Raw genomic sequence first — 17,022 nt, 5'->3', positions numbered from 1 at the left:
TCTCTCAGAATAATATGCTATTTTGAATATCTGAATATGTTCAGCTCTGGTTTCACAAGTGTGTTGGGTGGTGATATTGCACTTGGGAAGGGAAGCAAAAGAAAAATCTAGGTCTTGCTCAGTGCTCCTCAAAGAGATTTTGCAGTACGTGTAAGGGGGAGGGGTGTGTGTACCTCAAGACCCAGAATACTGCAAACCTGAGTTCAACCATTCCTTGTTCCTCCACCCATATCACTCTCCAGTTCCCTCCCCACAGCCAGTTTTGTCACTTCTTCCCTGCACATTGGATCCACTCTTGTTGGGGCTCTTACTTGTAAGAGCCAAGTGAAATAAAAGACATTTTCACATACAAGGATAGAAGATTTTCTTCATATAGTTTCTCTCTAAAAGCATTATTGGAGGGTTCTGTAATTTTGTTAAATTGGGGGAATATGTAAAAGATATAAAATAAAGAAAATAATGTTTAATTATAATCTCAGAAACTTTGAGTAAGTTACTGTTAACAATGTAATGAATCTTGAAAGTATTTCATCGAAAGTAATATCTACCTACTCAAATTTATTTCATTAAAAAATGCTATTTGTCCCATTTTGTAAAGCTTTATCCACAATTTTGTAATTCCTTAGGATAAATTCCATGTCAAAAAACATGTTTTTAATGGCTTAATATATAATGCACAAGGGAAAGCTGGTTGTCAACCAACACTTTTCTCCCCCTTCTTGCACAGAAAAGGAAACTTTCATTGTCAGAATTTCATGTTACTGATTGTGGCCAATGGGTATCTGGCACAATGTTGCAGAACAACTTCAAAAAAACCTTACTTGGGAGGGCACCCGTACCCTCTGCGCTTTCCTCACTGATAATGATCTTCTATCCCACAGCCTTAAAGGAGAATGTGGACCTCTTTAGGCATGAGGTCAAATTCACACACAAGACAATCAGAAAAACTGAAAGAGCTTCAGTTCCCAACACAAACGGCATCATACCAGACCTTGACCACCTAGAAAGGCTTTTCTATCAGAGAGAGATATATTTCCAGAGATATATATATTTCCCTAAAAGAAATAAATATTTAAGAGAAATAAGTAAATTTAAGGCACTGTAATTTGGGGATCAAACCTATTACCAAAAACTAGCTTTGTAACTGCTTTCTAAATGGTTTGCTGTATTAATTTATATTACCCAACTGCACAGGAAAAACCCTCTATTATCAGCAAGAAAAAAATAATGCAACTCTGAGATGAAAAGCATAATCTGTACATCTGTGATTATCAATGTTATGAGTGGCCTACTAGGTGTCCTTTCAAACCTTTCTCCATTCTCATAAAATTTGAAAAACAAAAATGTAGTCATGTTATAAACATTATATCACTTGTTTTTTTTCACTTAACAAATGCATCATGAACATTTCTCCAAGGCTACGGAGTGAGCTCTAACTCATTTCTTTAAAAAGCTCTATAGTATTCCATGGGTATAGATATGTCAGGATACTTTCCCTTTCTTCCACTAAAGCACACACTAAGCTTATCCCAGTTTATGACACCAGAAACGCTATAAATATCTGTCTGCATGCACACATACATATATACATCACATCAATCTTTTTTTCTAAAAAAAAAAAATCAGTCTTTGAAGTACCACTATTGGATCAAAAGAGAAGCACACCTTTTTAATTTTAATAGGTATTACCATGTTCCATCCATAAAGTGGTAGCAATACAAACTCATAATCATCATATACATTTAAGTCCCCACACCCTTGGATTCAGAGCAAAGGACACCAAAAAAAAAAAGTTATGCTTTCCAGTCACCATGAAAAAAACCACCAACGACAAAAAGCTAAAAAAGAAAAGATTATTTCAAATTATACTAACAAAAATTCTAGCAGTGTGAAGTCCTCCTGATCCCAGGGTGGTAACCTTAGTAAAGGTAAACACAGAGCAGCAAAGGACTACTTGAGTCCCCTAAAGAGACGCAAAACAAAAAAGAGAGTTATGATAAAGAAGACTATTTGGAAGGTGTGAGGAGCTCAAAGAAGAGGAAGGAGCACAAAGCTGGGTCAAGAGACCAGTTATTTCTTCTGTGTTTAGATCATTTGTTAGATGGTGACTTGGAACTGAAAAGAAGTTTGATAATTTTCCTCAACTTCAGCTCTGAAGGCTCTGAGGCTTTAAAGCTAAGATAGTTTAAAAAGAAAAGAAGGAATAGAAGAATGGATAATTGTGACCCCTTGAAGGTAAGGGTGTATCTCTCACAGATTAGGGCATAAACAATTGAAATCTACTATATTAAAAATGTTTTCCAGAGTAGAACAACAGAAAAACCAACAGGGCAAACTAGTAGAGACAGTTTACCTCCTTTAATGGAGAAAATGAGAACTATTATTTACAGCAGCAGAGCTGACTTTATTATCTACAGTAATAGGTACAAAATAGAAAAAAAAAAAAAAAAGGATTGGACAACAAGTAAAATGGTAATAAAACACTGCCTTAGAGTGTGCCACCAAAGGCAGAACTAATACAAGATCTTATGTTAATGGTATAATTTATTAGATTTAACAGGCATATTAAAATTGGCATTTGGGGAAAAGGTATGCTAGAAAGCAGGAAATATAATATTAAAGATTTAAAGATAATCCAAAGACAATCAAGAGTTAACTATGTTAACTTTATTTCATTAATTAACCTACAACATTAACATCCTTAATTATAAAAAGGCCTTAAAATGGTCCCTATACTTATGAAACAAATATTGAACACCAAAATTATTACTATTTACCTTTGAGACAGTGGGCATTTTATTTTCTTTTGGAACAGTGAAGTGTTTTCTCTTCTCTTCTGATCTATAAGTCTTTATTTCTTCTTCTCCCTTTGCAGTTCTCCATTCTTCCTGCCTACTAAAAGAGAATTAAAAGCCACACATCTTAATCTATAATTTTTATAAATGATTTGTCCCCAAAGGGAATGTTAGGTATCAGAAGGAAATGAATGCTACTCCTACTCCAAGGGTTAAAAATGGAATTTATTTTTGTTAAAATCATGTCAGTGTTGGACTTGTGCTGTGATAATCATATACTCCACATACAGAGCTGAATTCTTAAAAAAAAAAAAAAAAGGGTGCAATGGAACCCTGAGGTAGAACCCCTATTAACTCTAAAAGCTCTGAAAGGCAGTTTAGGCTGCAGCCACTGAAAAATCTTCAATTCTATCTACGCATCAAGCTGAAATTGAACAAGAAAAGTTTTGAGGAACATTAACTGTGAACTTTAATTTCATGGAAACTGAACTGAAAGAGAATTTTTAAAATTTTAATACCTTAAAACTTTAAACTGCTAAGGTATTTAATCTTTGAACTTTAATTTTTCCCTGGAGATACCAGAGTTGGAAGGGAGTTAATATTTAAACTTGTAAGAGCTCTATAATGTTGATATTTTATTATTAGGGTATATCCAATGTTATCATTTTGTACTTGATTGTAGGCTCTCTAATATGGCTGGTCATTATTCTGAATGGGAATGTGTGCCCTTAGTAAATCTTATGAAAAGAATGGCCTTAGATTTTTGTTTGTTCTTAATTTTTTATTGTTTTTTAATTAAATGTTTTTACTGAGATAATTATAGATTCACAGACAGTTCTACGAAATAATACGAACATAGATTACTTGTATCCTTTACCCAGTTTTCCCCAATGGTAACAACTTGTAAAACTATTGGTACAATATCATAAACTGGGTACTACCCACTAATATTATTCAGAAGCCTCCAGTTTTATTTCTATTCATATGTGTGTTTAGTTCCATCTAAGTTTATGACACATGTAGGTTCGTGTAACCATCACCCCAGTCAAGAAACACAACATTTCTATCACCACAAAGATCCCCTGTGTTACCCTTTTAGTTATCACACCCATCTCTCCTCCTCCTCAGCACTTCTTTCCCACAATGTTGAGCAACCACTAATCTGCTTTCCATCTCTATACTTTTGTCATTTCTAGGGTAGTCCTCATATGGAATAATATAACACATAACCTTTAAGACTGGATCCTCCATGAAGTTTCCTCAAGAGTCAATCAAGTTGTGTAGCAAAAGGCTGTTACTGTTTAATGCAGTAGTATTCTGCAGTGTGGATACACCATGGTTTGTTTAATTATGCACCCACTGAAGCACATATGGGTTGTTTCTAGGTTTTGGTTATTATGAATAAAGCTGTTATACATTTGAGTACAGGATTTTGTGGGAAAATAAGTTTTGTTTCCTTGGGATAAATCCCCAAGAGTACAATGAATGGATCATATGGCAGTCTTATGCTTAGAGTTTGTTTTTTTTTTAAGGAAGTACCAAACTTTCATTTTCTGTTTTCCAGAGTGGCTTCACCATTTTACATTCCTACCAGCAAGGCATGAGGGATTCATTTTCTCCACACCCTTCCCAGCATTTGGTGTTCTCACTATATTTTAGCCATTCTGATAGGTATACAGATTATTATTCAAGTTTTACTTTGCATTTCACTAATGGCTAATGATGCTGAATATCTTTTCATGTGCTTATTTACCATCTGTATATACTCAGTGATGACATATCTGTTCATAGCTTTTGCCTATTTTCTACTTGGATTGTTTTGATTACTGTTAAATTTCAAGAGTTCTTTATGTGTAACAGCTATCAGTCCTTTGTTGGCTATGAGATTGGATTTAATTTTAACTAATGTACTAGTCTGACCCATTTAGGAGCCTTCTAGGGGAAAAACATGAACAACCCACCAAAGGGTATATTCCAGAAAGATTCTCAAAGGAAGGATACTAAGTGTTGGAGGCAAAGCTCCAGGATGGCCAAATGTCCTTTGAAGAAATGGTCACAGCCTTGTTGGATCATGGGCTCAATAGTCAAGCTCAAATAAAAAGAGACTTTAAAAAAGTGAAGAATATTTGGAGAGAAACAAATCTTCCCCACTCCTCCATGTGCAAGGACCTCCACCACCAACCAGCAACCCTCTCCTGGCCTCGTTTAACCTCTTTACTCATACTTTCTAAGGGGAAGAGTGAGTAAATTAATTGGTGTGCTCTAAAAGAAAAAACCAGCTTAGTATGGCCCATTCCTATGCCTTGTTTGTGAGGTATACATTCAGCTCTACATTTTAAAGAAGCAAAGCAGCTGCCTCACATAGGGAGAAACACCGTGGCCCAGTGCTACCTGTGTTGGGGTTCAGTATTAAGAAGCACACATTCATGCAGATAAAGGACACATTTTCATAGCTGTATTAATAATAAAAGTAATACTCTTATTTCCTGTCTTATTCCTCTGTGTTGTTTTTCAACTACTTTAGAACTTTTGTTAAAATGAGATGTGTTGGAGTTCCTGTTGTGGTACAGTGGAAACGATCCAACTAGTATCCACGAGGATGTGGGTTTGATCCCTGGCCTTGCTCAGTGGGTTAAGGATCCAGTGTTGCCATGAGCTGTGCTGTGGTGTGGGTGGCAGACATGGCTTGGATCCTGTGTTGCTGTGGCTATGACGTAAGCCATCAGCTGTAGCTTGGATTCGACCTTTAGCCTAGGAATTTCCATATGCTACAGGTATGGCTCGAAAAAGCAAAAAATTTAAAAAATACAAGAATAAATAAATAAAATAAAATGATGTGTTATTAATTTCACCATCTTCAAACTTCAACATCAGCATTAAAAAGTAGACATGAACCTAACATTAAAATTAAAAAGTAGACAAGAACTCTCATATACTATGAGAGTTAAATTTTTTATTAAAAACATTTAGGCATATTTGTCATCCAATGAAGTTATGGTTCAAATTTAAACTTTAGGTATATACTCCTAAAACTTAACACAAATTTAAGTATTGTCCAATCAAAAAAGCATAACATATATGACCATTCAGATTAAAAATATTTTTAATTATATAGTAATTATATAATTACTCTTTTAGGATTTAGAAAATCCTAGAATCAAATTTGATCTTCCTATTTTTTTATTATAGTACAGTACTATAATACAGTCAGGATTAGTTGGAGTTTCATTTGAACCTCATTCATGAATATTTCATTACCAAAGAATCAAAAGGAATTGGATATAAAAATTCCCACTTAGCAACGACTTTGAGAATATGATTACATTAAATCGATACCTTTTAATTTATATGTGTACCTTTAAATGTTAAAAAATTATTAAAAAATATTTATATAATCTATCACTAGTAAGCAATATAATGTATTTTCACTATGCCTCTGAATGACATGGTGTGAATGATTAGTAAAATCTATAAAAACTTAATTATAACAAACTTTATGAAATGTGTCTTAAGATAGTTATATAAGAAAAACTAAGATTTTAAATATGCTATTCAGTAAAATCTCCCATTTGTTCAAAGCAAATTTATAATTCCCCCTCATTCACCTTAACACACTCCTCCTCATATAATTTACATGAATAATTTTAGAAAAGGACATATACTGAAATTTAACTTTTATCCAGAGTCATGAATAGTTTATAACATTAGCTCTTCAGATAAATTTAAAATAAATTAAAGCTGAAAAGGTACTCTAAAGAATGAAATTCAAAATTTCCAACTCCCCTTACCTGGCTACACCAGCTGATAACTCAGGTACCACTACCCTGCGACTCCAAGCTACAAGATCCCGCTCTGTAGCTATTTCACTTCTTGGTGCATTACTATGCATCTGCCGTACACCTTCAATTTGTCCACTACGCCTTAGTCCTACATTAGGTGGTGAATGTACCTCTGAGGTAGAACTTGCAGAACCTAAGTAAAAGAATTAATAGAGTAAGTTCTATTTAGAGACAATTCTCCATTAGCTTATAACAGAGGGGGTAAAAAAAAGGAAAAAAAAATCCATACTATTTTCCACATGAAACTTCATACTGTGGCAAATAATTAAATTATCAAATTAGGAACTAAACTACAAGCAAAAGCTTAATGAAAACAAAACATGGTTATTCAGTAGATAAGTTAAGCCCCAAAGACGTAAAATCATTACTTAAAAAAAAAAAAAAAAAAAAAAAAAAACTGCATTTTAGGGGAAAACTACATACAAAGCAAAAACAGACAATCCAGGGCAGGGATATTTATGATTGATACATTTGCTTTAAATTCTCTCTGAAGTTCATTAATATATATATATATATATATATATAAGGGTGGTGAGATGTTCAAGAATATAGCTTTGCATATATTTCATAAATTATTGAATAAATGTAATTTTTAATGTTTTTCTAAGTTCTACATGTTTATTATAGGAAATTTGGAAGGATATACATATTAAAAACTATTATCTATAGTTTGAATCCCTATATTATGAATATTCTCTTAGGTCATTAAATATTTTTCAAAAATATGATCATTTTGACAGCCTAATAATTACCATAATTTGTTTTATCACATCTTTATTGATGTAGGTTTAGACTATTTCAATTTTTTAAATGTTTCACTTAAAAGAATCTTTGGTTACCTCTACTTAAGCGGCTGGTATTACTGACACCTGCTTCACCAGAACGTCTCAGGTCTTGCTCCTGCTGTAGTCTTTGAATCATAGTGTCCAGTGGGCTGATCTCCTGATTTGCTTGCTGACTTAAAACCTGGTTCAGCCCTATGTAATATCACAAAAAATGCCAAGTATACTTTAGTCTAATATTCAAACCATTTTACTGATGAGCCCCACTTGGTGTCTGGAATTAAAAAGAAATTCTGCTTGGAGTTCCTGCTGTGGCTCAGTGGAAACGAATCAACAAGTATCCATGAAGATGCAGGTTTAATCTCTGGCCTTGCTCAGTGGGTTAAGGATCCAGCGTTGCCGTGAGCTGTGGTGTAGGTCACAGATGTGGCTCAGCCCCTGCGTTGCTGTGGCTGGTATCTGTAGCTCCGATTTGACCCTCTAGTCCTGGAACTTCCATATGCTGCGAGTGTGACCCTAAAAATTTAATTACTTAATTAATTCTGCTTAAGTAAAAGGCCTGAGATGAGCAACTGTAAATGATGGGAGGGATAAGACAATATGCCCCCTTCAATCTTAGTTTATTAAACATAATGATGATGATAACACTTAACTTTTACTAAGTGTTTACCATTATTTAGGCACTCACACAATCCTTAAAATACCACAATCACATCTGTATTATTAATTCCACTTTATAGATGAGAAGACCAAAATAACTATTCAAAGTCATATATCTAGTAAGTGGCAAAAGGACCTCCTCTTAGATCATTTCTTTTTTAAAAAGGCAAATCTGAATACCCACGTTCTCAAAAAGCTTTACTGCCCCATTCAACAAATTCTTGAGTGTCCATTATGTATCTGGAACTATGCCAAGAACAGGATCCAGTGGTAAGTAAGATATATCAGGGTCCCTGACCATCAGGGAATTAACATTCTAATGGGGAGACTGGACAATAAATCTATACAGAAATATAGATGTTAACATAAAGAAGGTAATGAGAAAGAGAAAATGGGGAAAGAGATGAGAACTACCTATAAGATGTTGAAAAGCTAAAGAAGTCCACTTTGAGGAGGAAGCATTTGAGTTGAGATTTGAAGAAGAATCAATCATCCATATGAAAAGCCAGAATACACGCCAGACAGAAGGTAAGAGCTAGGACAGAAAGCTTTGAGGTAGGGAGGAACTTGGTGTATATTACCCCACGCTACTTCTCCAGCATCAATGCTCACCCACACGAGTCATGCGAGACCACCTGACTCTTACCCTCCTAACAGGATATACACCTTAATGTTCTGATGCTTCTGACCACTTCAAGTACAACTGTGATAAATGGTAACATCCTTCCAAGCAACAACTGAAAGGCCACCTCCATGATATTTCCTATGTGAAATCTCTCCAGACTACCCCCCTGAGATACCTAATACAATGAAATGCGATGTAAATTGTTGTAAATACAATGTAAATGCTATGGAAGTAGTGTCTGCAAATGGCAAATCCAAGTTTTGCTCTTTGGAACTTTCTGGAGGGTTTTTTCCCCAAAATATTTTCTATACACGATTGGCTGACTCCATGGATGTGGAACCAGGAAAGAGAGGTCAACTGTGTATGTATTTAGCCCACAGAAGCCCACTACTTAGTTCCTCAAAGGCATGAATTGTCTCATTTATCTTAAAATTCTAAATCTAGCACAATGCTAGGCATATAAAGATGCTCAGTCCTGCTGAAAGAGTGAGACAATGTGTGAGCATTATGAGATATATGAAAGGAACTGCCATGAGAGTAAAGAGCAAATAATATCAAGTGTGTGGGTATGTAAGCAAGGCCTTGATGATATTAGACTTCCAGAGTAGGCTAGTAAATAAGGTAAGATACAAAGGATATTCTGAAATGAAGTAGTAGTGGTAAGGAAGCTATAACAAAAGGGGAAAATTACATGTGTTAATAAGAACATGATGTTATTTCGCTTTATCAAACTAAAACTCAAGGGGATAAAATATAAAATAACTTGACCAACACTGTAAAGCCACAAAGTGGTTAGAGTAGACACAGGTAAAAATTAAAATGCCTGTGAATGCCTCTTTCTTGGTATGCTGGTGAGAAAACATCTCATGTTTGAACACTGATGAGTAATCTGATATAGTTTGTTTCTAACTGAGGAAATATTTAAAGTGTATTGTTCAGTGTAGATATAACAAAGCTGCATTCAAACCAACTTACTGCAACAGCCACATCTATTTTTGCCTAATTCTAAGGGATTTCCCCAAATAAATTTTACCACAGATCAAGATTTGCAAATAGAAATATAATTAGAAATGATGCTAAAGTTTTTTATAAAAAGTATTTTTCTTTTGTTCTATTTTTGTACCTGCAAGTCTAAAATACTGAAAGAAATGACATCTACCCTGAATTCTGTGAACAAGAACACTTAAAAATTCTGTGACTCACTTTGAAGCAATACTTATTGCACTGGGTTTTCTTGTAGCCCAATACTAAAACTAGGGTCCATTTCATTTTCAAGATCAAGTCCACTTTTTACTTTAAGGACAGCTTAGCAAGGAAGAAAGAACAAAGGACTGAGATCAGAGCTAGATTTAAGTCCCTGTGATTCCACACATTTTAACTTGAGTAAGATAAATAATGTTGTCAAATTTTCATTTTTCCCAACTTTAGAATTGGGATACCAAAGGTATAAGGATTAAGTGAGACATTATTTATGAAAAGCCCTTTTATAAAGTGTTAAATGGAAGGAAGAAGGAGTAATCATGATAATTAAGTAGCATTGCTATTTTAATAAATGAGTCCTTTCCTTAGTTACCTAGGCTCGAAATCCCAGCCTAAATAGTGCCTATGTGAGAACTGGACAAGATCTGATTCTTGCCAGTTACCCACTAAAGGAATGAAAACAATTATCTTAATTTCAGTCCTATGAGCAAGACTTCTCTAATAACTGAGGATTCTTAAATCTGGATGCCTGTCTGGACCTCTCAAATCCTGCCTGCTCTTAGATTCTTCGAGTTCATGCTGTGTGAAGGTGCTGAAACACTTGAGTTGCAAACACTCCAGATATCCAGGTCTGCAAGCCTGTGCTGCTCTCTACAGGCAGCAGTCAGGGCTACTCCTCCTAAGCTTCTCCCTTCCCTCCAACTTGAGTGGGCAGGTCTAGTTCCAAGAGCAGCCCTTCCTACCCAATATGTCCATCTTCATTATAATTTCATGCTCTATCCTTTAAGGAAAGACACAGATCTGCTAAAATGCAATGAGACTGATTTTTTCGGTGCTGCTTGCATAATCTAAATTTATTATTTAAAAGTTACTCATTATGTATTATATTCCATATGTGTCCTTTATATCTATTTAGAAGTTTTGTCCATTTATGCTAGAGTTGAGAACTTTAAACTATTTTCATAAATACTTTTCTAGTCTAAATTATAACAAAGATTCCTGATTACAAAACTGGTTTAAACTTCTTTAGTCTTTTCATTATTTTCACTTAATAAATTATTCTTGTCAAAAGCGGGGAAGAAATCTGTGCACGTTGTCTCTGTTTCAGCCACCATTCAATTCTTCAACTAACTTGATTTTCACTCTCCATTACTTCACTCTCTAAAACAGCAACACTTTTCATTCCTTACTTTTAACCTTTTAGAAGTTCATCACCTCTTAAAACAACCACCTCAATGTGAACAGGCTATTCTCTGTCTCTCACATTCTACATTATTTACTATAATAACATTTATGATAATTTTAAACTATGTATTTGTTTGTAATTGTTTACTAATCTAACTCATTCCATGACAACAAGGATTTCATCTGTTTAATTCACTATTGAATACCACAGCTTAGCAAGTGTCAGAGACAGAGGAGATTTGCAATGTGTGTTGCTGAGTAAATAAAGTGAACTGACTCCTCTCATTTCAAATTTAGAGATTAACCCTATTAGTCCTCAGAAGGTTAGAAATAGATACAGACCAAAATTATTGCTTTAAATCTTCACTGTTCCCTAATTGTCTTATACTACTTATGTACTACTCAAAGAACTTTAAGGAAGTATAAACAATCATTTTACTTCTCATTTTTTCTAAACAATTAAAAACAAAGTTCTAGCCAGTTAGCAATTTTATAAGACTTCAGTAGGAAAAGGAAAATTTCATTGTCTATTAAAAAGAGCGTTTACCTGAGGAAGTTACTCCCATCTGAGGGATGAGCTGCTCCTCCCTGCAATTTTCACGACCAGGAACTAATCTCTGATATCTTGACGGGTGAGGGTTACCATCGACATCAACCAAAAAGGGGGGTGGCATGAGATGAGGTGCTTGCTGAGTCTGTTCATCTAACACAAAATTGTTGGCATCACGTATAAGGGGCCGATAATCACTATGAAAGAACATTTGATCTGCTATCTATAAAAAGAAAAGCCCACAAAAGATTGGACAAAGAAAAATTTAGCATTATAGATTTCTAAAAGAAGACAAACATTTTAATTTAAATTATGGCATTAGGCAACAATATAGAAAAATATTATTTTTCTGAATTATATTTATCTATATTTTCTACAATAAATTTTATGATCAGAAAAGTAGCTGCTTTGAATTTTCTTTGGAATAGGAAGATGCTATATTCATATAAAGCATTAAAATAAGTTATACACTTTCAAATTAAATGGCAAAATTAAATCTAGGCATAAATCCTTCTGTAGTACTTTTACTTCCCCAGAGCTATTATGCTTTATATTATTTTAAAAATTATTATATATGCGGGGAGTTCCCGTTGTGGCGCAGCAGAAATGAATCCGACTAGGAGCCATGAGATAGTGGGTTGGAGATCGGTGTTGCCATGAGCTTGGTGTAGTTCGCAGATGCAGCTCAGATCTGACATTACTATGGCTGTAGCATTGGCCAGCGGTTACAGCTCCGATTAGACCCCTAGCCTGGGAACCTCCATATGCCAAGGTGCGGCCCTAAAAAAAAAAAAAGACCAAAAAAATTATTATATACGGGAATTATTGGTTTTAGCATTTTGCAATGGGAAATCAGTGACCTTATTCTTTGAATTAAACTCTTTAATGAAATCACTCATACAATTTAAGAAAATCCTTACGTATATACAGTAAGCATAGTTTATACTCATATCTGACACATCTGTAACTTCAAAATTTTATCGGTTAATTTGGAATATCTTAAACTATTCAATTTTTACTATGATAATCTTGTATACCACTCTACCACAAATAGGCAATATTAGTCTTTCAGTAACTAATCTCAGATAGGGTGTTTAATATTTAAAAATCTTAGTTACCATTGGTAGGCCATATATTTTTTCAAAACCACCTGAAAACTACAGAACTGTTTCCCAGATAAATGCATATTAGCCATATAAATAAAACAGCTGACATAATTTCAATGAATACCTCTATAGACGACATCTTCCATACCCATCTTATATACACCAACTACTATAATTTAGATAGCTTCAGCAGGCTAAGTAAAAAGTTACTTCTTCTGAAATATAAATATTATTATCACCATCCCTCCCCCAAAATACAACCTAAACATCATGGATTTAAAAACAAACAAATTACAAGGAGAAGATTAATAATCATCACACTCTACCTTGTCATATTTGCTACTGGAGCCAAAGCCAAAAATTAAAAGATGTCCATGAGAGTCTGTGCATGCAAAATGCTGACCATCAGGAGAGCATTTGCAGTCAAATACTGCACCATGTCCTTGGCCTTCAATCTGAAATGTATTTAACCAACAATCAGAAAATTTCCATTAAAATATAAAGAGCTGGTGTTGTTACTAGAATTCTACAATAAAAGGTACATAAGCATACATCTTAATGAAGTGAAGATTAAGAATACACCGTATAGTAACAAAATTTATGAATATTCATGAAAAGTGCCAGATTAAAAGCCTTGAAAAATATTCTCTTTATCCACAGACCAGACACAATTCTGTAAATAAAACACCACCATACTCCCCCACCCATAGAATTCTGCTCCATGTATTTAACCCAGATTTAAAATGCAATTGTGCTTTAGGGTCCATCTTATCTGCATTTAATCAAGCCCTTTCAGCAAAAGCTGACAATGTGGCTGACAATGTGTAGTAACTGTAGAGATTTTTTTGTAACTCTTGAAGTAATAGCCAAAGATCACTGCTCACAAGTCACTAAATTTTCCTTTTTGGTAATAAATTCCCTTGATGGTCTGACTCTTTTTAAATGGTGAATTTCAAAGGTTAAAGAAAAGGTTTTTTTTACCTGATAACTGTTTTCTGTTTTCCAGTTCCATTAATCCAGAACGAATGGGTTTCTCCCTGCAACCTGTCAATCAAACAGAGGTGGCCAATCACCACTCTGAATTTTTTTGCTCTCAGTGCTTCTTCAGACTATGTTCCAGTTGAAAACTTCTTTAGCAGTGTTCTGAAAGAGGTAAAAATTCTACCCTATCTAAAGCACAGCTAGGGACTGAATTTCAGAAAACAACTAAAATAGGGAGTTGACTCCCTAACAAATAACAACTAAGGATGATTTTCAACAAATGTGACTGGATTTCTGGATTAGCAGAATCGGAACACACACACATTATCAGGTAAGAAATACCTCCTCTCTGTTCCGGTATCCACTGATCTAGAACAAATTGAGTTTTATTAGTAATATTCCAACATCCCAGGAAATGCTCAGAGAAGAGAGAAGTGGTAATTTTCTTTCTTTAGTGTTAAAAATATGGCATGGGATGAATGTACAGCTCACCAAGAACAGAAGTAAAATGAGAATTTAGAAGGATAGTTGATTTCTCAAGGAAGGTTTGCATTTTGGTTAAAAGAATGTTACTCTAAAAGGAAGGGCTCTGCCTAAGAAGTTTATATAATACCACAAATGGGAGTGCCTCAAAAAGAAAACTAGTTTTCCCTTTGGATTGCTGAAAAGAAGAAATGAGCACACTAGTGTTTATTAATGCTGTTTTGAATGGTGAAAATAATGGAAAAGAAATAAGAATAACTTTCCTTAAAATTTAATCATATGAAAGAAAACTGGTAGAGTAATCTAATGTTTAGTACACTTAAAGACTGACCATAAAAACAAGAAAATGAGTAAGTGAAACAGGATCATTTCTCAGTTGTGAAGAAAGTTGGAGGATAAGATAATAGGAAGGAAACTGATTCCAAGTCTACTTTAAAGCTATTCAAAAACGCAAAAGAATAGAACTGCTTCTCCAGGTTAACACAGCATTAGTAGCTATATAGCTTCGGATTTTCTAAAAAGGAAAGACTACACATAGAAATGTCAGGATTCACATCTCTATTTTTTTTGTGTGTTTTCTAGGCAAATATAAAGTTACATAAATTGTTATAAATAAATAACTGATCACATGAACGAAGTTTACCTCTAAATAAAATTTTACATAAAAATCTCAAGATCAAAAACTTGGGGGGCAGGGAGAGTGGTGGTGAGGATTAATCAACCCTATACCCAAGTTATCTACTAACCAATGTTGTCACAATTACAGTTAGTAGAAGATCTTTAATAGAATATTTGAGAGAGGTAGAATTTTTAAAGCTCTAAAAAAGCAAAGAAAAAAATAGCAATCCTACCGAAAATCATTGTGTTTCCTATATAGTAACATGCCACTGTGAATATGGCAGGATGGTACCAATTTTCTTGATACAGGTCATCTTTATAACCCCAAAATGACTTTTTTTTTTTCTTTTTGGTTGTGCCCATAGCCTGTGGAAGTTCCCAGGCCAGAGATCAAACCCAAGCCTCAGCAGTGATAACACTGAATTGTTAAGCCACCAAGCCACCAGGAAACTCCAAAAATGACTAAAAGTGTATTTCAAAAGTACATTATTTGCAGTAACTATGCATTAAAGAAAACACTGGATCTATTTTACTTATGAACCAATTAGAAAATGTACCCATAACCTTATTATTTAAAATGCCAAACTTATCGTTAGAAAAAGCTCCTCAGACAATAAATAAAAAATGCTAAGCTTTCCAATTGATACAAAGTGGGAAAATATTTTATTTTCCTATGTAACTAAATATACCCCAGCTATTTTTATGACTTATGCTATGATTAATCAATCAAAAAAAAAAAAAAGGTTAGGAGTTCCCGTCGTGGCTCAGTGGTTAACGAATCTGACTAGGAACCATGAGGTTGCTGTTTCGGTCCCTGCCCTTGCTCAGTGGGTTAACGATCCGGTGTTGCTGTGAGCTGTGGTGTAGGTTGCAGATGCGGCTCGGATCCCACGTTGCTGTGGCTCTGGCATAGGCCGGAGGCTACAGCTCCGATTTGACCCCTAGCCTGGGAACCTCCACATGCCACGGGAGTGGCCCAAGAAACAGCAAAAAGACAAAAAAAAAAAAAAAAAAAAAAAAAAAAAAAAAAAAAAAAAAAAGGTTAAATATTCTCTCTGAAATAGATTTTATCCTCTTAAACCAGGTCAGAATATTTACGATTAAGAATTCTTAAAAAGGAGTTCCCATTGTGGCACAGCAGAAGAGAACCCAACTAGTATCCATGAGGATACAAGTTTGATCCCTGGCCTCACGCAGTGGGTCGGGAATCTGGCATTGCCATGAGCTGTGGTGCAGGTCACAGACCCGGCTCGGATCCTGTGTTGCTATGGCTGTGGTGTAGGCCAGCAGCTGTAGCTGTGATTCAAACCCTAGCCTGGGAACCTCCATATGCTACAAGTCAGGTGCAGCCCTAAAAAATAAACAAACAAAAAAAATAATAATAACAATAATTCTTAAAAAATAATGAAGGCCCTATTTGAATATGCATGTATTACTAGAAAGCAATGAGGCTTACATTCAAAAGTCAAAGAAAGAAAATATTCTTTCTATTCACATTAAAGTTATATGAACCTATACTGTAGATCAACTATAGTTCAATTAAAAGAATATTTAGCAGTTCCTGCTGTGGCAGAGTGGGTTAAGAATCCAACTATAGCTGCTACGGTCCCTGTACAGGTGCAAGTTCTACTCCTGGCCTGGCAATGTGTATTAAAGGATCCAGCATTGCCACAGCTGGGGCATAGGTCGCAGCTGTGACTTGGATTCAATCACTGGTGTAAGAACTTCCATATGTCATGGGTGTGGCCATAAAAATACACATATATTATTATTAAGTTATATGAACCTATCATAAAATTAAATGTACTTCTCAGTAAGAGAACAAGTCAACATAAAATTTAAGAATGTATGTAACTTTTGCTGGAACTTAGAGCATGCTCCAGTAAGTTTAAAAACAGAAGGAAAAGAATAATATCAAACAAGCAAATTTTAAATAAACTATTCTCCTAATAAAATGAAGTATGCTTGCTGAACATTATTTGGGATGTATATAAACCAAGACCACATAGTCAAACTCACACTTGTTAAATCACAGTAAGGAAAGCTGAGAAAGTCTATGAGAAAATATTTACCAGCAAGTACAAAAACTTCAAGAAGAATACTTTAAAGGAAATTTAAAAATATATTCGGCGATTATGATAAAGTTATTTTGTTTTTTAGAGAGAAAAAAAAAAAGACCAGAGAAGTTAAAATAATGA

At 34.5% G+C, this 17,022-nt stretch overlaps 1 protein-coding gene across 7 annotated transcripts in view; it reads right to left on the bottom strand.

Annotated features, from left to right (window-relative positions):
- PHIP (pleckstrin homology domain interacting protein) overlaps nucleotides 1–17,022 on the bottom strand; it is a 130,617-nt gene that overhangs the window by 43,255 nt on the left and 70,340 nt on the right. For 6 of the 7 annotated variants that reach the window (XR_002344074.1, XR_002344075.1, XM_021092177.1 and 3 more), the window contains 5 exons: nucleotides 13,069–13,197; nucleotides 11,634–11,859; nucleotides 7,474–7,611; nucleotides 6,584–6,767; nucleotides 2,778–2,895 (listed from right to left, as the gene is read on the bottom strand). Coding sequence is in view for 5 of the 7 variants with exons in the window: in XM_021092177.1 (XP_020947836.1) it covers nucleotides 2,778–2,895; nucleotides 6,584–6,767; nucleotides 7,474–7,611; nucleotides 11,634–11,859; nucleotides 13,069–13,197 (795 nt within the window). In the remaining 2 variants the exon portion in view is untranslated. The remainder of the gene's footprint in view (nucleotides 1–2,777; nucleotides 2,896–6,583; nucleotides 6,768–7,473; nucleotides 7,612–11,633; nucleotides 11,860–13,068; nucleotides 13,198–17,022) is intronic. The other variant, XM_021092205.1, reaches the window with a different exon arrangement.

Source organism: Sus scrofa, chromosome 1, assembly GCF_000003025.6.
Source record: "Sus scrofa isolate TJ Tabasco breed Duroc chromosome 1, Sscrofa11.1, whole genome shotgun sequence".
Lineage (NCBI taxonomy): Eukaryota > Metazoa > Chordata > Mammalia > Artiodactyla > Suidae > Sus > Sus scrofa.
The sequence above is the reverse complement of the archived record's forward strand: the minus strand, read 5'-3'. Positions and strand labels throughout refer to the sequence as shown.